Source organism: Herpailurus yagouaroundi, unplaced genomic scaffold (assembly GCF_014898765.1).
Source record: "Herpailurus yagouaroundi ecotype Mexico unplaced genomic scaffold, PumYag 163, whole genome shotgun sequence".
Lineage (NCBI taxonomy): Eukaryota > Metazoa > Chordata > Mammalia > Carnivora > Felidae > Herpailurus > Herpailurus yagouaroundi.
The window spans coordinates 59288301-59310454 of NW_024412404.1; the positions used below are offsets into that span (position 1 = coordinate 59288301).

Here is a 22154-nt window from a genome sequence, read left to right on the forward strand (position 1 = left end):
GTAATAAAGATTGCTGAGTAATACTCAGCCTTCCCTGAGGCATCTCAATACAATGCCTTCCCTGAGGCATCTCAAGTGCCCAGAACAGAGTCTGGCACATATTAGGTGCTCAAGGTTTATTGGATACATTATGGTGATATTCTTGATATCTAGAAAGCCTTGCTTTGGAAATCCCAGCCTGTCTCAGCAGTGTATGAGAAAGCAAAGAAGAGTGTCTGTGTCCACAGTAGGGCTTAATGCACTTCAGGGATAGAAGCCCCCCCTGAGCAGAGGGGTGGAGAGCACAACAGTTCTCAAAGGGCTGGACCCTAGAGTGAAGACCCAGGGGTGAAGTCTAACAGCTTGTGAAGCCTTTTCTACAATGAGTAGCTCGTTTGTTTTTTTTTTTTAATTAATGTTTATTTATTTTGGAGAGAGAGAGACAGAGTGCGAGCAAGGAAGGTGCAGAGAGAGAGGGAGACACAGATTTTGAAGCAGGCTCCAGGCTCTGAGCCGTCAGCACAGAGCCCGACGCAGGGCTCAAACTCACCAACTGCGAGATCATGACCTGAGCCGGAGTCACAAGCTTAAGCGACTGAGCCACCCAGGTGCCCCTACAAAGAGTATCTTCTTCCAAGACTTGACGGGTGCCTTGCTTGCCTAACAGAGTGGTTTTGGTGCACCCCATTGTATTTCATATGGAGAGGCTGGGACACAGAGAAGTTCAGAGTCTCATCAGAGGTCAGAGCAAATTGGGGCACCTGGGTGGCTCAGTTGGTTAAGCGTCTGACTCAAGGTCACGATCTCACGGTTGGTGAGTTTGAGCCCCGAATGGGGCTCTGTGCCGATGGTGTGGAGCCTGCTTGGGATTCTCTCTCTCTCTCCCTCTCTCTCAATATAAATAAATTTTTAAAAAACTTTAAAAAAAGTCATAGTAATTTATTAGCCAGAGCCCAGAGGGTATCCGGACACTTACAAATGGTAAGATATGGGAGAGAAAAAAAAAAAAAAAAAAAGCATTTGTTTTCCCCCAGTGAGAACAGGTGAGAGCTTCTTTTTGGGAAGAAAGGCTTTTTTGAGAAGACAAAGAGGGAACCAGGAAGAGAACAGGCGTCAGGGATGGGAGAGCTAGCTTGCTCCTTGATAGTGAGTAAGACCTCCTTGGGGCAAGGCAACAATTCCTGGGGCATCTTTCCCTTGTAAGACGGCTAGCTTTCTTGGAGAAACCCTGTAAGAATGGATTTCTGGCCCGTTCCGGGCTCATCCGAAAAACTGAATGAAGAACCAGAACGGTAAGAGACACAGCTTACGTAGCACTTCCTGAATGCCTGCACGGTCCTTGTAACAATGCTCTGAGACTACCTTCCCTTTGTCCCACCCCCTGTGCCTCAGTTTCCTCGTCTGTCAAACAGTGATAATAACAGCATCTTCCTCCCCAGATTACAGTGCCTGGCATGTAGGGGGCACCCAAAAACTGCTAGCAGACATTACCTCCAGTAATTATCACCCTTAACTCTCAGGAAAGGGCTAGACCTTCGGCCACTATAAGGAAATTCTGTTTTGACTCAGGATGCGTCTCAGAGTCACAATCAGGAGCCAAAGGGAGGGGTCTTTGGTAGCATTCCTGGCAGTGTTGGAACAGATAAGGGAACTTTCCAGGAAAGAGGGCCAAAGCACATGCTGGCTGGGGCACAGTTTCCCCAGGATCATAACTCCAAGCTATTATCCATTCTGCCTACAAATCAAGGACCTGCCGGTCAGAAGAGCTAAGTGCTCATGCGGTCAGCAGGATCCGTGCCCGTTCTGTGGGGAGACTCCGTGCCTGTGAGCTTGGCCGCCTTGGCGAAAGGCCTGAGCGGTCCCACCCCACTCCATGGGTAAGCAGGTGGGCTATCCTAGGAAACTGTTCCAAGGAGGACCCTTGGAGGAAAGCAGGTGAAGTTTCGAAGAATATGGAAATGTTCCCCTTGGGAGCTCAGTACTTACTGACTTCTAAGTGTGCATATATATAGCTGTGCTTTGTATGTGTGGTGGGAGTGGGGGGAGGCAGGTGAGAACACCATTCTAAACACTCCTTTGCCAGGCCTCATTCTTTTTTGTGAAAGTTGGGTGCTAATCACTAGCATTCCCCAGGCCCCTTCTGCCCTTGTCCCACTGGGCTGCAGAGACCCTGTTCTAAACGTTCACCTACCTTTGATCAGTCCGGGAAAGACCCCTCTAATAGTCTTATTGCTGGGGCTCTTTAGATGTTGTAAAACGTGTCATCAGAGGACCTCAGGTTCTCACTAAACTTTTTGAAAAATGCTATTGGATATGATCAGGCTACCGGAAGAACTATAATCAACTGGACAAATCCTCTGAAATGGGGACTATGAATTCATTCATTCACTCAGGCATTCAGATACGAACACAAGCGCTTACCCAACACCACTGGCCCTCCCAGGGGGTCACATCTAGCCTGCAGTCAGGATGGGCACCTCAGCGATCAGTTACTAGCAGGAACAGAAAATGGGCCCCAAAACAGGGGCAGGAAAGGAGGGAAGGAGGGTGGGATGAAGGTGAGACCACTTCTTATGGTGGCCGGGTAAAGATCAGGCGATTACACTCTCTGCTTTTTCAGGAATCCGGCGGGGGGTGGGGGTGGGGGGGATGCTTTTGTTCTCTAGCCTTGGCCCGGAAGGGTTAGACAAGCCATGGCTTTTAAACGCTTTTCCTTTTCGCAGGGGCTGAGGTTTCTCCCGCCGAGCCTGCCGTTTGGCCTAGAGGATGTCCCATAGAGGGCGCTGTTCGCCTGCCATTGAATGGAGTCCTGCGCGCGAGTAAGCAGAGGCCACACCCCTCGCCAGCGAGCGAGTGAAGGGCTGTGTCCGCGCCAGCGGCCCCACATCCAAGAGCTTTCTGGAAGCGGAAAGGAAAGAAAGATTTACTCTCTGCAACAGGCTGTTCAAGCCCAGCATCCCTGAAATTCAGAGTATGGGCCGAAGGTGCTGATACCCAAGAAACTCCTCTTTCCGGTGAACACACACACGCACACCCGCGCACCTGCGCGCCCCCTGGGAGGGAGACACCGGGAGAACTTGGGAGGACTAGAGGGAGTGAGGCTCCGGTAGCGGCCTCCCTGAGTGCGGGGGCGGCTGTCCAGACTCTTCTCCTGCCAGCCTGGACCGCTTCCCATCTGGGTCTAGTCTTCAAGTTGCCATCAGCCAAGAGCCCACTCCCCCCCGCCAGAACTTCTCAGCGATGTCTGCCGGTCGCTTCTTTTTTTCCCCGGGGGATGAGCAGCTTTTCTGTACGTCTCAGTTTAAAGGCGGCTTCCGCGAATCAGAACTTTAGCCAACTTTGCACGCGTTCGCTTCGGATAGGAGAGCTCCCACGACACTCGCGAGGACACACAGGGGCCCACTCTGTCACAGGCTCCGCCGCTTGGCGGGCCGATCCCAGCCCAGCCCACCCAACCTGCGTAGGCGCTGCGCGCAAGGAGCTTTCTCTGCAGCTGGGGAAAAAGGGACTTCTGGGTGTCCGGCACCAGTTGGGTGACCTTGACCCAGTCTCTCCGGGAGCCCTGTTCCATCTGTAAAACCCAAGTGTGAGACCCACCCTGCTTGGCGGGCAATCAGTGCGGTGATTGCTTTCAAACTCAGATTTTGGACGGCATGGCGTTTTGCATTCCATTAACGCTCTGTACCAACTCAAGGGAGTAATAATAATGAGAATAATGATTGTTTACGGAAGTACCATTTACAATGCTTCCAGGTTCCCAAAGCAAAAATTGGGCTCACTACGGTAGATGAATGTTTGCTGAAAGAAGAAGCATTAAATGCGCCCGTCGAGATTTGGGGGGCGGTGCGGGGTCTGAAGCCCCGGATCAGAAAATAATAATACAAACCCAGTTCTCAACAGCGGAACCAAAGCGGTTGCGTCTGGCCAATGCATCTGCCAATAAGGCAATGGGGAAGCGAAGGGGCCATGAAAACACCTTGGGTGCATGAAAGCTCACGATGGTTGGAGGGGAGGGATGGCCACTTCGCCGCCTTTCTCTGACCAGAGAGCTGTCTCTCGGGAAGGGACCCCACAAGCAATTCTACTTTATTTGATGCTTAAATCTAGAGTCTTAAATGCCTGCCTTACGGGCTTCTTGTGCAACCTGGGGAGTTGCTTTTTAAACCGATGGAGTAGAGTGATCTTCCCCCAGCTGTCCCTCAGAGGCCCAGCAGGGTTCTCTAGGGACTCGGCGGTCCTGGGGGACACGCTGCGGTGCCGCTGCCACGGCCAGGGCTGAGCAAGGTGCGCCGCTGTGCCTTCGGTTCGCATTGCCGCTGTTAAGCGCCGGCGGGGGAGACTTCCCGGGAGAAAGTGCTGTCTTCTGGGCCCCGGGCCAGAGAAGAGGAGCGCCCTTCGGAGCGTAGCCGTCGGTGCCGCGACGCTGCTGCCCCAGTAGCCCCACCAAGAGACGCGCGGGTGTCGGCCCTTTTTGCGCGCACCCGCAGGTGCACAGACACTCACACCCACTCCTGCTCCAGAGGAAAGGCTCACTCTTCGGTTTCCCAGGGCCAAAGGCCAAGGCCACGCTGATTCCTGAGCCCGCTGATGCAGTCCAAGGACTTACATCCTGATTCCTTCCCTAACGATTAGACGGGAACCCAAATCCCCCTCTTCGGGGCCGCGCCCTTAGCAGGCTTTGGGGAGTATGCTGAGGCCGCCGGACCCCAAAGGGTAGGAAAGTGCTGACTTTGCCGAGGGCGGGAGGTCGTGTCCTGCCTCCCAGGTCGGGGCTGCGTGGCTCTCCAGCTGCGTGGGGGTGGCGGGACCCTGTCAAGCCCCTGGGGGAGGGGGGATCCGCAGCTGCGAGCGCGGATAACCCCGAGGTGACCCGGGCGGGCCGGGCCCGCCCCTTCCCCCTCCCGCAGGCCTGGCGGCTGGAAGCGGGTCCCCGAACTGCAGGGGGCAGAGGAAGGCTCGGGCTCCCGGCGCCTTGGCTGTCAGTGCGCTCCGGGCCGGGGGGCGCCGCCGGCTCTGCGTCCCTCGCTCGCCTCCTGCGCTCGCCCGAGCGCTCCGAGTGCCTCTTTAGCGGGAGCCAATATCCTTTTGTGCTAATAGGCTTGTCCTCATTTGCTGCCTAATTGGACTATATAAAGCCAATAACAGGCAGGCTCTTATAGCCCGAAGCCAAAGCGCCAAAATCCGAGCGAAGGCGAGGAGGGGGCGGTGGTGGAGGCGGCTGCGGGGCCCGGGCTCGGCTGCGCCTTCGCCTGCCTAATCCCATTTGCCATTGTACGCGCCCAATCGCCGTATACTCCCCGCATTTAACTTGGATGACATTTTGATTTCATCATTAGCATCCGGCGCCGGATTGACGCAGCCCCGAGCCGGGGACTGCTCCCGCCGCCTCCTCCCCGGGAGCTGCAGCCGCCGCCGAGCCGCCTCGCTCCCTCTGTGCCGCGGCTGGGCCGCTCCCCGCCCCTCAGCAGCACCCCTCCCACATGCGAGCCCGCCCCGGCCGGGTCCTCACCCCGCCCTCCCGCCGCTGGATTTGCGCCTGGGGCGGCCCCCGACTTTGCGCCCCGTAGTTGAGTTCCGTTTATGGTCTGATTTCCGGCCGCCCGCCTGCTCGCCCGGCCGCCCGCCCGTCCCGATCCCTCCCTCCCCGGGACCCGGAGGAGAGGGGACCATGCCGGAGCCCGGGCCGGACGCCCCTGGCACGGCTAGCGCGCAGCCCCCGCCGCCGCCGCCCCCACCTCCCGCGCCCAAGGAGTCCCCGTTCTCCATCAAGAACCTGCTCAACGGAGACCACCACCGGCCACCCCCTAAGCCGCAGCCGCCCCCACGGACGCTCTTCGCGCCGGCCTCCGCCGCCGCCGCCGCGGCCGCCGCCGCCGCCGCTGCGGCCAAGGGGGCTCTGGAGGGCGCCGCGGGCTTCGCGCTCTCGCAGGTGGGCGACCTGGCTTTCCCCCGCTTTGAGATCCCGGCGCAGAGGTTTGCCCTGCCCGCGCACTACCTGGAGCGCTCCCCGGCCTGGTGGTACCCCTACACCCTGACCCCCGCCGGCGGCCACCTCTCGAGACCTGAAGGTACCGACCTCTCTTTGAACTTTCGTTGTCCCCCCTGCGCGCCAGTACCATCCCCGCCCCGCGCTGCCTCCCACCGCAACCCTGGGACCCCTGCACCCTCCAACCCGCTGTTTGGCCAACTTCCTCCGGCCCCGGGCTTGCACCTACCGCCCGCGCGCTCTGTTGCGCTGCCAGGGAATCCGATCCCACTTGGTGAGAAAAGAGGTGGAATTGGAGCCGGGGGCGCGGCGCTTCCCGGGACAAGTGGCCTGGGGTATGAACGCGGAGGCTTCAGCCGGCTGCGGCTGGGGACAGGGCCTGGATGGAGGGAGTGAGCCGATGGGGCCCAAGCCAGAGGAGAATCTCTCCCTGGGCCCCCGGCGGGGGAGCTGAGGGAAAGAAAGGAAGTGGCTGCGCCGCCACCGGGTCTGTCCGGGTCTGTCGCCTGCCCTCGGGAGGAAGGGGATCCCAGGGCGCGGAGCCCCTGCCCTGGCCCAGCCGGGAAGGAGGCCCATGGGAACGGAGAGGCCTCGAGGCCTGGGGCCCAGAGGCTACCGCGGATTGAGCCTGCGGCCCCCAGGCGCCAGGCCTCTCTGAAGGCTGTTTCGATGTGCGTGTGTGCGCGTCCGTCTGTCTGTCTCTCCCCAGCTTCGGAGAAGGCCCTCCTGCGAGACTCCTCCCCCGCCTCGGGAACCGATCGCGACTCCCCGGAGCCACTGCTCAAGGCCGACCCCGACCACAAGGAGCTAGACTCCAAGAGCCCGGACGAGATCATTTTGGAGGAGAGCGACTCGGAGGAAGGCAAGAAGGAAGGCGAGGCCGCTCCGGGAGCGGCCGGGGCGAGCGTGGGGGCGGCGGCAGCGACGCCGGGCGCGGAGGACTGGAAGAAGGGCGCCGAGAGCCCCGAGAAGAAGCCCGCGTGCCGCAAAAAGAAGACGCGCACGGTCTTCTCGCGCAGCCAGGTCTTCCAGCTCGAGTCCACCTTCGACATGAAGCGCTACCTGAGCAGCTCGGAGCGCGCCGGCCTGGCCGCGTCGCTGCACCTCACCGAGACGCAGGTCAAGATCTGGTTCCAGAACCGCCGCAACAAGTGGAAGCGGCAGCTGGCGGCCGAGCTGGAGGCGGCCAACCTGAGCCACGCGGCGGCGCAGCGCATCGTGCGGGTGCCTATCCTCTACCACGAGAACTCGGCGGCCGACGGCGCGGCGGCCGCGGCCGCGGGGGCCCCGGTGCCCGTCAGCCAGCCGCTGCTCACCTTCCCGCATCCCGTATACTACTCGCACCCGGTGGTCTCGTCCGTGCCGCTGCTAAGGCCAGTCTGAGGCCCGACAGGGGAGGGGGAGGGAGCGCCCGGCCGCCTTCCCAGATCCCGGAGGAGACTGGGCCGGGCCGAGGGCGCCGAGACGTCCAGCGGCCTTCGGGAACCGGGGCTTGGGCGCGCGGCCCCGGCCTCCCCTCCCCCAATCGGTAGCGTTTTGTAAGTATTTGCAATGCATTTTCGTGCAATTCACCCCTAATGGATTTGAGGCGCTTCTCCTCTTACTTTTGGTTTTGGTTATATTAAGAAAGAGCAGGAAAAAGACAAAATTCCCGGGTCGAAGATTTCGGCTGGCTGAAAGATGTAAAAGGTGCAGCACTTCTCCCCAAATTTGCATTGCGCTGTGGTTTTTTGGTTTTATTTTTAGAGAAATAAGCCCCAGAAACGTAACCCCCTTAGCTTATTCTTTTTTTTTTTAATAGAACTATTTTCAGAAGTCCAGACAGAGAGAAAGAGAGAGCGAGAGAGAGAGAGAGAGAGAGAGAGAGAGAATTCAACTTGTGGTACTTTTATTCCTGGATTTCTGGGTGTGGTTCTTCCTCTCCACCTCCAGTTAGCCTCCCTAATTTTCAGAATCTGAGCAGCCTCTGGGAGGAACCCCGACTCAGGCCACTTTTCCGGCAGAGGTGTGTCACAGGTGACCTCTTTATCTGTCCCGCTTCGTGACTGAACGATTCTCTAAATGTTTAAAGGGAAAAGATAAGACAGGCCTCAAGCAGACTTCTGATTGTTGAAACAGCTCCACATCTGGCCCGGTGTGAGTGGTCTTATTTATTAGTAGCATTTATTTGGGGGATTTCATTTGTTGGTAAATTATTATTATTACTAGTATTGTTTTGTGCCCTGTTTCGAGAAAGTCCATCCAATATTTAAAAAAAAAAAATCTGTCTTTTAGCCTCTCCCCCTACCTTTTTGTTCTGCTGTAACTGTTGTACTTTCGAGCTGTGCAATATTGTACAAAATTTCCTGAGAGCCCTGCCTCTTTCTCCAGGAAGAGAAGCAGACGTCTTCACTGTGTAATCTTGGTCATTGGTTTAGGAGAAAATTAAGAAGGGGAAAGGGAGGGGAGGAAAGAAACAGAGATAGGTAGCAATGCTCAAAGGAGTGAGATACGCATACTGGAGCGCTTTAAGTGAAGGACAATCAACTTAGGAGAATTTTAACTTATTTGATATATGTACAGATTTCTTGTAAAGTTCACCCTCAATTCCACAGGGCTCCTGGCTCTGCCCCCCAATCTGTTTTCTTTTTGTCGGCTACACCTGTTGTTCTGCGATAGCTTGGTGTTCTCCCCGCCCTGCCCCCCATCTCCCTCGCCACTACCCGGGTTCGGTCCCTTTTTAAGAAAAAGAGAAAAAAAGCCCACAAAATATTGTTACATTTACTGTTGTCGTGAAATCGAATTAATTAAAAAGAAAAGAAAAGCGAAGCGTTTCGTGTCGCTAGAGTGTGTAAACTTCGGACGATTTTCCGCAGGGCAGGTGTCTCTGGAAGCCTTTTCTGCCTCGCTCTCTGGCTGCCTCTGCGCTCGCGGAGTCCGAGCTGGACGCACATCCCCGTAATCCAGGAGGCGGCAGAGACAGAGGCGGCTTTGTTCCCGACCAGGGCTGCGCTCTCCCCAGTGTTTTTCGAAGCCTGCAGAGCCCTGCGCTCAGAGGGTAACGCGGGGCGAGGACCTAGGCTTATCTAGTTTGAGAAATTGAGCGAAGCGGCCGCCGCCAGCTCCGAGATGGCTGATAAATTTCTGAACGCTGTGCTACAGCCTCGTGTTCCGTTCCCAGGCCACGGTCCCTTCAGAAGCCCCGAGATTCTGGGCAGGACATTCCTAGGCATTCGTCAGCGGGCCTGCAACGCGGTGGGCTCGGTTGCAGCCAGGGGCGGGGGCCGGGGGGAGGAAAGAAGGGAGTGGACTTAGAATTTAGCTGTGGCCGGAGGCGGGTCGCGAAGTCCAGCTGGGAGAGGCCGGATCGCGGGAGGGCCCTAGAGAAGGCGGCTGCCAGCTCCCGGACAGGGAGGCCTCCGCCAGCCTTGAGGAGCTGCGGCTCTCGGGGCGGCTCGGGTATGCGCGCGGTCCCGGTCGGGGAACAGAGACCACCCAACTGTGGCCGCGGCCACTGAAAGGACCTTGTCTCCTCCCGGCCAGACCCTTTTCTGTCCACGGGCGCCCGACACCTCAGCGGCGGCCTCTCTGGTCTTCTGCCCCCACCCCGGCCCATGCCAGAAAGCGCAGCGCTGGCGGTTCCCACGCGCTCGGTGGGCGGCCAGCGGAGGCGCGGCGCGCGGGGAGCCCCAGCGCAGCGCGCGTCTGCGGGCGGAAGCAGGTGCCTGCGCGCTCCTCGCCGACCGCGCGGCTGCCTGCCTTAGAGCGTGGGGTCCGTACGCCCGACTCCAGGCAGGGCAAGTCTGAAGCTGGGGAGCCAGAAGGGGGAGATGAAGAACCTGTAGACGGTCAAGATGCCGAAGAGCACACCGCCCGGCGCGTCCGCTGGGGAGCGCCTGCACGCGCTCGCATTCCCTCTCCCAGCGCTTTGCTGGGTTCTTCAAACCCAATCCACACAGTTGAGTCTGCTGTGGCTGAAATGTTGGGTGTCGTTTTCTATTGATGGGAAACTGCCCCCAAATAAACTGGCATGCGTATTTATGGCACAATTTTAGCCTGAACCTCAGTGAAGATAGATCTCCCTTTATTTCCCTGTGGTTTGGAATAAAAACGAGGGCATGTGTCGTAAATGAAAAATAAACAGAAATTCAGGGTCAAAATATGTTGTTCCTTGTGTTACCTGAAAACACAGTGATGCCTTTTACTGTTGGCAATACTAACTGTGGGACAGGCCAATAACAGCTCATTAAAAATAATGTTGCAATAGCAAACACATCCTTAGATTTTTACAGCCAGAACACGATGCTATCGAATGCCAAGAATATACTTCTTTATTTGTGTTTGGATTCTAGAAAACGGTTCTTGACTGACCCAGTCTTTACAAAGTCGAGAAATAACTGGTTCCCCACATGCAGCGTTTATCCTTTGTCCTCCTCTCCCCGTCTCTCTCTCTCCCTCCTATCGGGGGAGCTCTGCTGCCCTGCACCCACGTGTTCCCCCCCCCCCCCCCCCCCCCTCAGCCACCGTGCCTGCCCTAAGGGAGAAGGGTCATCTGGCCACCTCCAGGGACTGGCCGCTGTGTGAGCCTGAAGCTGGCCCAGGCGGGAAACTTCCACCTCCCTCCTGTCAAGTCGGAGTGGTGGTATTTCTCACAATGCAAGAGAAAGAATTGTGCCAGAGTGTGGGGGCACCATGCATCGCTCTACACAGGAAGCATCCTTGGCTCTACTGCAGGGCTTTCTGAGGCCTTAGTGTCCCCAGAGTCCAAGAAAGCTCTTGGTGGGACTGTCACACCCCAAGAGCTTGTTGGGGTCATCTTCCCCTACAAAGAATGCCCCTCCCCACCCCTGCCTCTGCAGGGATTGCCGGGAGTTGCTGGAACTCCTCAGCGGGGGTGGGGGGGTGGGGGGGTGTCTGAAGGAGCCACCGTGCATCTACCCAATTCCTCCAGGACATTCCATTGCAGGATGCCAGGGCAGCCCCTGTCCCCTACCCTAGGACACTGAACCAACACTCTGGATTTTATCCATTCGATCCCTCCCCCCACCCCACCCCCATCACAGAACCTAGCCTTCTCTCCACCTACCCTAACTTCAGACCCTTCCCTATCTGCACTCCCTGTCAGTCGTCAAATCAGTGCAAATGACACTGTCTTTCTGCATCACCCAAATAGACACACCAGCAAACCACACATAGGGGACACTCCCGTGTGATATAAACACTCACCCCACACATGAACACATTAGATAGACCCTAATGAACACCATACCCAGGTGCTTGCGGTACGCCCACCCACATATGTGTTCATCATCACAGCTATCGCTAACACACAAAGTCAGGCACACCTTGTTTGAGGGGACCCTGGGCAGCTGGTTTTCTCTACGGCCTCAGGCTAAGTAAGGCAAGCTGGGTAGAATCCCTTGCTAAGTAAGGCAAGCCTGAAATCCTTCCAGCAGGAATGCCTCGTGCATTCCTCCTCTCCCATCTGGGACAAACTAGCGGAGGCTGCCAACACCCACCACGGACTCCCATACTCCTATGGGCTGGGACCGAACTCGGAGCCGAGGTCCCCACAATGTGGGGCTCTGCCACTCTGAGCGCCCTCGATCGCCTCCGGGCCCTGGGAGACGGCACAGCCAGCGCGCGAGCTGTTTCTGTTGGCAACACTGATGTATTTCTTTTATTTGGTAGTAAATAGAGCGGGTGTGTGTACATCAAACAATAGCGGGACAGATATAAACTGCCCCCCCACCCGCCACTGGGCTCTCATTCTGAGCCGGGACGTCCTCCTGGCAGGCTCCCGGCACGCCAGAGCGGAGGCCCCGCCGCGAGAACCCCAGAGCGCTGTCCTCTCCTCGCTCCCAGAGCGCGCGTCTGGAGGGTAGAGCCCGAAGAAAGGAAGAGAAGGCAAGGTCGGTGAGATGTGCTTTCTCTTCTGCGGGCGGGCGCACGCTGGGCCATCTAGGGCCTGGGCGATGGGAGCGGGGTCCGAGGGCTGCGCAGCCTTTGGCCTTTGGGAGCTTTGGCGAGGCCTCGCGTCGTTGGGCTTCCCAAGCCGGCGCGACGCGCCCTTGCGTGTGCGCGGGGCACCTCAACTTCCCTCGAGGGGCGCTGCGGGGTGCAGACTTAACTGCCCGCCTCCGAGACTCCATTTTGCCCCACCTCTCTCGGTTTTCCACGCCCCGCGGCCCAGTGAACCATCCAGAGGGCCTCTCCCCTTAGCTATCTGAAACCAGACTCTGCAAAGCAGCTAGGAAAAGATGCCTCCACTGGGTCGCCAAGATGGAGTCAGGGTGCAAGAACCCTGAGCTCCATAGAAATCCCCTCTTGGGATCCGGAGCGCAGCGGGGCAAGCTCAAGCTCGGGGGACTACTCCTGCCAGGGCGCGGACACGTGGCCCCGAGGAGGCAATCCGCCAGGCTCCTCCTCCAGGCTTCCCGCCCACTGTCTGCCCACCACCTCGCCCTGCCTGCCCGCTCTCCCAGGCTCCTGGGTGCGAGCGATCCGTGCGTCCCGGCGTACGCCTCTGGAAGTGTGCGCGCCAGGGTGCACGTGCCCCGGTCGAGGTGTGCCGGGCGGATGTTGACCCTTTGATGTATAAACAGCTGGGGGTTGGATGGGTGACGAAAGAGAGGAAAAGGTCGCAAAAGATAGCTAGGCCGGCTGTACTTTGGAGCCCTGCCTGGTTCTCGGACCCGGATCTCGAGTTGAGATTTGGGTGCGCTTGTCCCGGAGTGTGAGCCCCTCCTGTGGAAGTACCCTAAAAGACTGCTCGGGTGGGGAGCGGCAGCTTCTGGAGAATCTGGTCTCAGACGGCAGCGCAGTCCTAGCTCTCCCCGGGGTCCATTTAACCGCCTGGGATTTCTTCCCACCCTTGTCGTGCCTCAACGATCCGGTAGACCCTCATGCAAGCGTTGGCAGTTTCGGAGACCTGAGGCAAGGGATAGCTGGAGGCTGCGTGCCTCGTTGGAGAGTTCCCAGGAGGTGCACACGGGTTGTACTTGCCCAAACCCTTCCTTGGCTGCTGCTCCAGACGAATCTGCCGGGAGAAACTGCCCCAAATCTGGGTCACCGGGGTTCTAGAAGGATTCCTTCTGGCTGCGGTGGAAGAAGAGGAAAACGAGCTGGGGTTGAGGTGTAGAGCGACCGAGCGAGCGCCCCGGAGAGCGTGTTGTGCCCATCACTTAGGATCGGTCAGGTGGAGTCACCTGGTGTGCCTCACCCGAGCGCAAATGTCTTAAAGAAATAGAAAGAATGCCCTTCTCTCCTGAGCTCCTTCGCCGCCCTCGCCCCCCGTGGTGATGGAGTGCACGCATCAGATTTTCATCAAAGTTCTATTAAGTGAAACATAGGTTGCAGGGCACCCTTTGATTGAAACAGTTTAAATTTTAATTGTGTTTTTAATTTGACATATAGTTGCAGAAAGGAATGACACTGCGTCGCCAAGGGGCGGTCGATTTTCTTAATTTCTCCCAGAGGAATTGATGAGTCTATCAGGCCACTAGATTGGAAACCCATTAAAGCTCTCTGGTTAGGCTGTTAATTGGAACTTGATGGATGTGGGGGGGGGGCGGTGTCGGGGCTCGGCTATGCTGATCCAATCTTCATGACTTTCTGTTTTCCAATAAATTACACAATTCATTTTCCAGCCGCAGATTACATAAATTGTACACCTCTGGGGCTCTCTTTTTCAAATAGGGAGCCCTTTTCCCCAAAAGCCTATTGCGAGATGTCATTTGCACCAAAGAACGAACAGCAGAGGTCCTTGAATGAAAATCGAAACATAATCAACGTTTATACTTAGAAAATTTATTGAGATCATTTTCTCTGGTATTTCCTTATTTTAAAGTTTGGACGCGCCATATATCATAATCCAGTCCCGTAAAGGTGGGGGGGCAGACTGTGTTTAATATTTATCGAAGCTTGATTCCAAGATCAAACTTGTTTATGACTTCATCTGTCATTTCGGAGGGAGCCTTCTTCCACTATTACTCGGCTCAGCCAGCCTATTTCCCAACTGCTGCAGAGCAGAGAGGATCAATTTTTATTAGGCTCGGCAAGTTTGCTCTGGGCCGCTTTAATATTGAGCAGTGGCATAATCTCGAGACCTAAACTTTAAGCGTCCTTTCAATCTCGGAAAGTTTATCATTCCTTGGAACCCGGCTGTATCTAATTCCTAGGGAGGGAGCGATCCCCAAAATGAGGAGGGGCCAGAGCCCAGAGTTTCCGCGGTTAATCTGAATGGAGCAGGGAGGGGCGGAGCTATCCCCGAGACTCCGAGGGGTGGGGTGGGAGGTGGTGCGGAGTTGAACGACTGCTACACTCGAGGGCAGAGAGAATGGGTGTCTGTGGGTGCTGGTTCCTGGAGCTAAGGGTTCCTGGGAGTGTGTTTTACAGCTGTGCTGGGCCCAGGAGAGGGCGTCTGGGTCTTTGAGCTCTGGGTGATGTCTCGGGGACCCCCGGATGCCCCAAAGGGATGGTGGGAAGATCTAGTCTTGGCCTTCCGGCCCCTGCGGTGTGACTGCGGTCAGTGCACGGGGTGGGGGGGCGGAAGACAACGCAGGTGACCCGTTCAGAATAGCAGAGGAGAGCCCAGAGGAGAGTCCTTCGGGTAGCAGAGCTGGGAGTCCGCTGGTCTCCGCCACGGCCTCCCGGCCTCCGTCCTGCTGCCACCATCATTTCCTTGGCTAAGTGGAGAGTGTGAGTGTGTGCGCGCGCGTGTGTGCGCGCGCACTAGTCAGAGCTCAGAGGACGTTTGCTGCCTCAATGCGTGTGAACGCGTAACCGTTTATGCAAGCGCGTGCATACAGCTCAGTGCGTGCGCGTGAAGAAGTGCGGGGTGTGCAGGTGATAGAAGCTACGCAGGACTCAGTTGTAGCGCACCTCTGTGTAGACCAGACGGTCAATGCGAGAGAAAGTAGGGTGCAAGCAGAGTACGAGGCCAGATGGCTCCTTTTGACCTCCCAAATTAGCCTGGGGTGGGGGTGGAGTGGGGGCAAAGTTGTGGGGTCGTGGGGCTGCGTGGTTTCCTAGTTTTGAGTCCTCAAACCAGGCTGCATGGGTCAGCTCACACCCCTCCCCACCGGAGCTCAGTCCCTCGCTGCTTCCGGTCTTGGAGTTGCATCTCTGAAGCCTACCCCAGAGCCCTGCCACCACCTCTTAGGGTCCCCGCCCAGGCAGAGGCCAACCCCGTGGGCCCTTGACCCCATGCTCGGAAGATAGCTGAGGTCCTCACGGACTCCATGCCAACGTCTGCTCCACCCCTCGCCCCCTCCCAAGGGCCTGATATTGGCAGTGGAACAACCTTGAGCTTCAATCTTGGTTACTCTGCCTGGGCTGGTCACTTTTCCCCCCCGGGAGCCTCAGTTTCACCGCCTGTACAATGGGGTTAAAGATCTGCACCACAGGTTGGCTATGAGGATTAACGTGAAGAATGATGGGAGGCTCCCGGCATGTTCCAGGTTGCTGGCACCAGGTATTTACTAATTTGGAAGGGTCCAATCAACACCCCCCCCCCCCAACTCTGCTTTCTTCACCAGAGAGTGGGGGGTTCTACTCTCCGGGCTGGCCAATTTCCCTTAGGGTAGCCTTGGCTAAGGCCAGGAGATAACGCCCACTCAGGGTGTTTGAGGAGGCAGAAAGGCCGCAGGCGGCTGAGAGTCGGCTGTGTCTTTCCAGGAACCTCCCCTCTGTCCCTCAGCCATGCGGGAGCGCGCGGGACAGGCCGCGACGTGGCCCTGGAGCTTGTGCCGCGGCCGCGCAGAGGACGCACAAATTGTATTTCAGCGCCGGGTCCTTCCGGGTTAATGAGCTGACACCATGATTAAAGCTGACCATTTGTAATGTGTCTCGACCCCGCCGCCGAGCCCTGAAGAGGTTAATGCGGTGACGGAGGCCGGCACCTGCCCCTCGCCGGCCTCCCGGGCCGTGGCGCACAGCCCCTAGCCTCCACCCCCTCGTCTGCCCCTGATCGGCTGCTCCGCCGACTCCTAATCAATTAGCCCATTAACGAGCCCTTCGAGGAGTTAAGTAGCGAGAGGTTCTGCCACGGGTAGGGCTGCAGTCGGTAACTCACCGAGGCTAATGATATTATAAGCGCTTTACTCAATAACCCCGCGCGGCGCGGGCGAGGAGGGAACTGCACCGTCATGGTGCAGCGTCTGGACATTTGTGGGGACTGATTCCAGAGTCTCCTATCACCTTGGTGGCATTTGGGGGAATATCTTAGGGGCAGGGGGCTCCCAAGAGCTCTTGGTGGAGCGGTCCTGGGGTCGCAAACCGAGCTGGTGTTGCCTGAGTGCCTCGGGGCCTTACTTCACCTTCCTTTCCTCTCAGCTTCTGTAGACAACTGTGCCCCTGTAATGTTTTGCCTGCGCCTGGCTGCTTCGAGGTCCAATAACAGCTGATAGGGAATTAAAGGGGCAAGAACCAGGGCTCAGAGGTCACCAGGAGGAGGGAAGGAACCACGGTTTATTGAGCACTTACCCCTCGCCGCCTCGGAGTTGGCCATGCAGACCTAACTATAACTTCTTCCAGGTAGGCATTTCTTCCCCCAAGTTTAGGAAAGGAGGAAATCCAGGCTCAGAAGGTTTTAGTGTCATGTTCAAGGTCACCCAGATGAGATTTGAATGGAGTTTGCTGAATTCTAAAATCATGACCCGTTCTCACCTCTTTCTCCTTTTCCCAGCATCAAAGCGCCTCTATCTCTGCAGCAATTCTGTGACCTGCAATATTTGCCAAACAAACAAACAAACAAACCCAGAAACTTGTGAAATAGAGAGTGGGCTGTGGGCTATTCAGCAAAAGTTTACTGAGTCCCTACTATGAGCTCCTAGGTCTCCTGGGCTTTCTGCAGCTTTCCATCCCTATCTAAGGACATCCTCAAAACAGGAGAAAGGGGGAGATGCTGATGAGAAGTTCATTCCGCCGGGGAGGGCAGTGAGGCTCTGACTCGTCCTGGTTCGCAGTCTGTAAATGGTGGGGCTGGGACGTGAACCAGGATGTGTCGCCACAAGATCTAGGTCTCTCTTTCACACCCCCAAGGATCTTGCAGCCCTGTTCGGCCTGCGACAGGGGTGGGACCTGTAGGCTGGGATGGTCAGCAGTTGTCTGCCCCGGGCCTGCCAGTTAGGGTCCCAGGGAGGGCATCAGTTCGGAAGCGCATCCTCTGCGGGGCGCCGGCTCTGCCTGCCTGTCCGGGGCTGGAGGGGTGGGAGGGTAGGGAGGATCTTGGAGCAGCCTGTACCAGCTCCTCCGGCGGTGCGAGGACCGTCGCCTGAGGGAGGCGTCGGGCCGCTCCAGCTCGGAGCCCCGCGCTGCCCCTGCCCCTCAAGATGGCCGGAGTCCGAGCGGTCAGAGTCGCCACAGCGGCCAGGAACCTGGGGCTGGAATCTATGCTGCTCTCCGCACGGCTGTCCCTGGATGCACACAGCTGATGCCCGCCGGGTTCTCGGCGCGCTCCGGGGCGCACAGTCGCTTTTTGAAAATTTCCGGGGCCGCTCGGCGGCGCTGCGATTGGCCGCGTCGGGGTAACCTCTATGCAAATGAGGCCGCGCCACCTCCGCGCCGGCGGAGACCCCGCGAGCTGGCGGGCAAGGAAGGGGCATTCGCGCCGGGGCTGGGCGGGCGCACCCAGAGTCGGGCGGGCAAGGATCCCCGCGCAGCCATCCTGTGCCCGCGTGTCCCCCGCGCAAAGGGGACGCCTCACCAGCTTCGCCGCCCCCTCCCCCTGGCTCCCCTCCCCGCCCCTCCCCCCGCCTGCCTGCCTGCACCACCTTCCACCCAGATCGTCTCTAAAGGGAGTTCTTGGTTTCCTCCGATTTCTTATGAACCCAGGATGGGCAGCAAGGAAGATGCAGGCAAGGGGTGTCCGGCGGCCGGCGGCGTCTCCAGCTTCACCATTCAGTCCATCCTGGGCGGGGGCCCCTCCGAGGTGCCACGGGAGCCCGCCGGCTGGCCGGCCAGGAAGCGCAGCCTGTCCGTGTCCTCGGAGGAGGAGGAGCCGGACGACGGCTGGAAGGCACCTGCCTGCTTCTGCCCAGACCCGCACGGCCCCAAGGAGCCGGGCTCCAAGCATCACCCCCCCATCCCCTTTCCTTGCCTGGGTAAGGATCTCACGCCGCCGGGTCGGCCGCGAGCAAGCTCTAGGGGCGGGAAGCTGTGCCGGGGTCCAGGCCCCCTCTGGCCAGAGCCCCGGCCGCCCAGGGTCGAGGGAGGAGGGGAGGGGACGCGCGCGTTGTTGTCTCCTCCTCCCGGAGGGGGCCCGGGAGGTGACTGGGAACACAGACCTCGCGCGGCGCGGTCTTGGAGAAGGTTGGGTTGGAGGGAGAGTGTAGCACAGCGGGCTGGGTACAGGGCCGGCCGCACACACGGCTCTGCCCTCAATATCCCCCTCGTACATCGGTCGGATACTCTCCGAGCAAGAGGTCCGGAAGTCGGGTGCCGGCGGTCCGTCTGTCTCTACCGCAATCTCTTCCAGCGTCTTTTTTCTCCTCTCCCTCCCTCCCCGCCCCCCACCCTGGGCCTGATGACCACTCCAAGATGATTGACAATGGTGCCTTTCAGAGACGGTTCCTCTTTACAACATCTGACGGAGGGGAGCCCCGCGTTAGTCCTTAGCGTGATTTCCGAACAAACGGCCTGTGAAATGATGCCATACTATAAAGCTCGGGGAACACTGCCAGCTCAGTTATTACAAGGCAAAATCACCTTTTAAAATGATGCTAATGCCCCCCCCCCCCGTCCAGACCTCCTCCCCCTGTTGCCACACGTCCTTTCATGAAGCTGGGGGCACCGAGACCCCAGACTCGAAGCGGCTGGATCCCTCTCCCGCTGCTTTCCAAGGCCAGGGTGCTGGGCTTCGGGTTCCGGCGAGAGGGAGAAGAGAAAGCGGTTGGGACCAAGGCTGCAGCCGCCGGCCGCACCCCCCCCCCCCCCCCGCCCCGGCCCCACCGCCGGCCCGCCCCGCCGGGTCCCGGCCGGAGCTGGGGCTTTCTGAGGCTCCCCAACTCCATGCCCTCCTGTCTGTTCTCACTCCCCAGGTACCCCCAAGGGCAGCGGAGGCGCGGGGCCGGCGAGCTCGGAGCGCACGCCTTTCCTCTCTCCTTCGCACCCGGACTTTAAGGAAGAGAAAGAGAGGCTCCTGCCCGCGGGCTCGCCGTCGCCAGGGCCCGAGCGGCCGCGGGACGGCGGCGCCGAGCGGCAGGCGGGCGCCGCCAAGAAGAAGACGCGCACGGTCTTCTCGCGCAGCCAGGTGTACCAGCTCGAGTCCACTTTCGACATGAAGCGCTACCTGAGCAGCTCGGAGCGCGCCTGCCTCGCCTCCAGCCTGCAGCTCACCGAGACCCAGGTCAAGACTTGGTTCCAGAACCGCCGCAACAAGTGGAAGCGGCAGCTCTCGGCCGAGCTGGAGGCGGCCAACATGGCGCACGCGTCGGCGCAGACTCTGGTGGGGATGCCGCTGGTGTTCCGGGACAGCTCGCTGCTGCGGGTGCCGGTGCCGCGCTCGCTCGCCTTCCCGGCGCCGCTCTACTACCCCGGCGGCAACCTCTCGGCCTTACCTCTCTACAACCTCTACAACAAGCTCGACTACTGAGCGGCCGCCGGCCCCGCGCCGCGCTCCCCGGGGCCCCGGCGCGGGGCGGGCTGCGGCCGGAAATATTAAGAAATACACCATGTGTATTCGTTATCTCTTATTTATGGCCTCTGCCCTACTTTTCGTTTCGAGCGTTTCGGGTATTTATCGGCCTTTTCTCCAGCCACATCGCCTGCTCTCGCCTCCCCCCTCCCCGCCCCCCAAAACCAGTACGCTTTGAAAACCATGTCGGAGGGGATGTCCTCGGGTGGTGGTGGGAAAGGGGGTTTCGGCCAGATCGACAGTGACCGGTAGAAAAGAAATATCAGAAAAACGCCAACCAAGCCAGGTACACTCCTCACCCCATATAGACACCTGTATGTAGGTACATGCACACGCAGCCGGCCAAGCCAGCGGGGGGCTTTGGTCAATGAGCTCAACGCCCCTTTTCGTTTCCCTCGTCCCGAGGATGGGTAGGGGCGAAAGGGGGAGATTTCAGATCTGTAAATATTTTTAAAGAGGAAAAAAAAATAAAACATTTTAAGCATCGTTGCCAACTTTGGTGAGATTGATTGCCCAGCGTGCTGACGCGCGGCTTTTCTTCGTTTTTGGTGGAAGCGTGCGACAGCAGAGGCCGGCTCTCCCCACGTGGAGGGTGGGACCGGGGTCAGGGGTTAAAGGTGGCGACCTTGGCGCCGCCGAGGCGGCACGTGGGCTGGAGCTGCACCCCCTTCCACTCCCTTGATGCCCAGAGTCCTGGCTCAGGCCACGGTGCACCTGGACGGGAATCCAGCTCCGGAGCCCGCGCGGAGAGGGACAAAGGCCGGGAGCCTCACTGCTGAAGCGCTGCCTCCCGGGACTCAGTATCTACCCAGCACTAGGAGCGCCTTGGGCTGGTCCGCAACAGGGCGCCCTGCGACGTCGTGCAACCCGTGCCGCGAGCCTCCTTCCGAGGGCGAAGGTCAGGTGGGGTGGCGCTGCCTGAACCAGGAAAAGAGCCCGCTTTGCTCGTCCCTTAGCCTGGCGCGACAGGCTTGCAGCCGCTCACAGTTCCGAAGCCGGTGGCACACTTGAGCGTCCCTCGCGGCGCGGGAACCGGGCGCCGAAAAGAGACGATTCGGCTGAGCAGGGATCTGAGGCTGGAGACTCGGCAAAGAAAGCGCGGGAGGCAGAGGCGCTTCCCCGCACCTTCAAAAATTGTTGTTGTTTATAGTTTTCATTGTGCGTGGCTGAACGGCGGGGCCAAGGGCAAGCACTTGGCCGGTCGCGCTGAAAGGGATCGCGGCGCGCCGCCTGCACGCCCACAGGCTTTTGCGCCACGGGATGGGAGGGCGAGGCGCCCAGAGAATAGCAGCGCGAGCAGCATGTAAATCGCAGAGTTTTGCAATGTTTGACCGCAGCCGCCTGCTCCTTGTAAAAAGTCGGAAAAGATGGCTGGACCTTAGAGGAGGAGGGTGGCTCGGTGTCACGTGGGGAGAACTCCCCGGCCCTCCAGCCTCTGGTCCTGAGGTCCTCTTAGTCGGTGCAAGGGTGCTGGAAGTGCGCAACGCGGAAGTAGGACCTCACCCTCTGGAAGGAAAACATTTGCGTGATAGACTGGTCTCTCAGCCGAGAGGCATCGAAATTCATCAGCGTTTTATGAAAATATAGGATACCTATTAACCGTTTATGTGACCCGCAGTATTCTGCGTGAAGTGCTGGGTCTCTTGTCCACATTTTGAGGTCATTGTTTTCCTCTCACCTAAGCTCTCATGAAAATTACAATCTCTTTCAAGATGACGTCAGAAGGATGTTATCCAAGAATACATCCGCCTATTCTAAGTTTGTTCTAGTCCGCTTATTTCATTTCAGCTTAGTTAAATACAGTAAATATTTACTGAGCCCTAGAACTTGCTGAGAACTCTGCTGACTATTGTATAGCCAGAGAGGGAAAACAAAAGACACACTGGATCCGTTTTCTTCTAATTTATTTGGTCCACATATTTTATTTCCATGAAGTTTTTCTTTCCAGATGACCCCCTTTAAATTCTTCTTTTCCTTTAAAGTTGTTATTTGAATATTCCATGGAGAAATAATCCATTTTCTCCAGGAACTACTTGTATAGGAATATTCCATCCATATCATTATTGTCTGCATTTCAATAGATTATGTGTTCGTCAAGCAATGATGGTTTTAACAGCATTGGCTCACTCTATCCTCCTTATGCTTACTACTGTTATAGGAAGTGGCTTTCTCTAGCCACTCTAGGCTCTTAATGGCAGTGATTTTGCCCTTAAAATATCAAGGATGACACTTTTCAAGTTTGTCGTATAGTGGATATTTCAATCTTTTTACTAATCCAGAAATTAGCAGTCCAAGGTGATCCAACAGTGTAATTAGTTTCTAGGAATTCCTCTCTCTTACAGGTAACTGATTGTTAATACACACACACACACACACACACACACACACACACACACACGCGCGACTTGAATTTGGATTTAAAATGTTCACGACTCCATTGTGGCCAGATCTCCTATCTCGAGACTATCAATTCATTTGAATAATCAGCAAAATCATCAGCCTCCTTTCAGGCTGTAAACTGGATTTAAAAGATTGACGGTTCTTAAAACTCAAATAGAGTTCAGCTGCAACTGC

The 22154-nt window shown here is 57.7% G+C and overlaps 2 protein-coding genes across 3 annotated transcripts; both read left to right on the plus strand.

Moving 5' to 3' along the window:
* The first annotated feature begins 5647 nt into the window (after positions 1-5647).
* HMX3 (H6 family homeobox 3) lies at positions 5648-8773 on the plus strand. The gene is made up of 2 exons (XM_040486686.1): positions 5648-6047; positions 6675-8773. Exons 1-2 carry the CDS (start codon positions 5648-5650, stop codon positions 7346-7348), a joined length of 1074 nt encoding a protein of 357 aa, XP_040342620.1. The 3' UTR covers positions 7349-8773.
* A 2972-nt stretch (positions 8774-11745) lies between these two features.
* Positions 11746-20069, plus strand: HMX2 (H6 family homeobox 2). 2 transcript variants are annotated; one of them, XM_040486687.1, is made up of 4 exons: positions 11746-11856; positions 15352-15419; positions 17780-18048; positions 18985-20069. In XM_040486687.1, the coding sequence occupies exons 2-4, from the start codon at positions 15397-15399 to the stop codon at positions 19536-19538; spliced, it is 846 nt and encodes a 281-aa protein (XP_040342621.1). In that variant the 5' UTR covers positions 11746-11856; positions 15352-15396; the 3' UTR covers positions 19539-20069. The 2 variants fall into 2 exon arrangements, with proteins under 2 accessions (XP_040342621.1, XP_040342622.1); XM_040486688.1 differs by lacking the exon at positions 15352-15419 and having other exon boundaries at positions 11751-11856.
* The last annotated feature ends 2085 nt before the right edge of the window (positions 20070-22154 follow it).

Bases quoted from the DNA above. Each gene is read 5' to 3' on its own strand.
- HMX3 (XM_040486686.1), top strand. From the start codon at position 5,648: ATGCCGGAGCCCGGGCCGGACGCCCCTGGCACGGCTAGCGCGCAGCCC. The intron at 6,048-6,674 runs GTACCGACCTCT...GTCTCTCCCCAG, and splicing joins CCACCTCTCGAGACCTGAAG to CTTCGGAGAAGGCCCTCCTG.
- HMX2 (XM_040486687.1), top strand. From the start codon at position 15,397: ATGTTCCAGGTTGCTGGCACCAG. The intron at 15,420-17,779 runs GTATTTACTAAT...TTATGAACCCAG, and splicing joins TTCCAGGTTGCTGGCACCAG to GATGGGCAGCAAGGAAGATG. The intron at 18,049-18,984 runs GTAAGGATCTCA...CTCACTCCCCAG, and splicing joins CATCCCCTTTCCTTGCCTGG to GTACCCCCAAGGGCAGCGGA.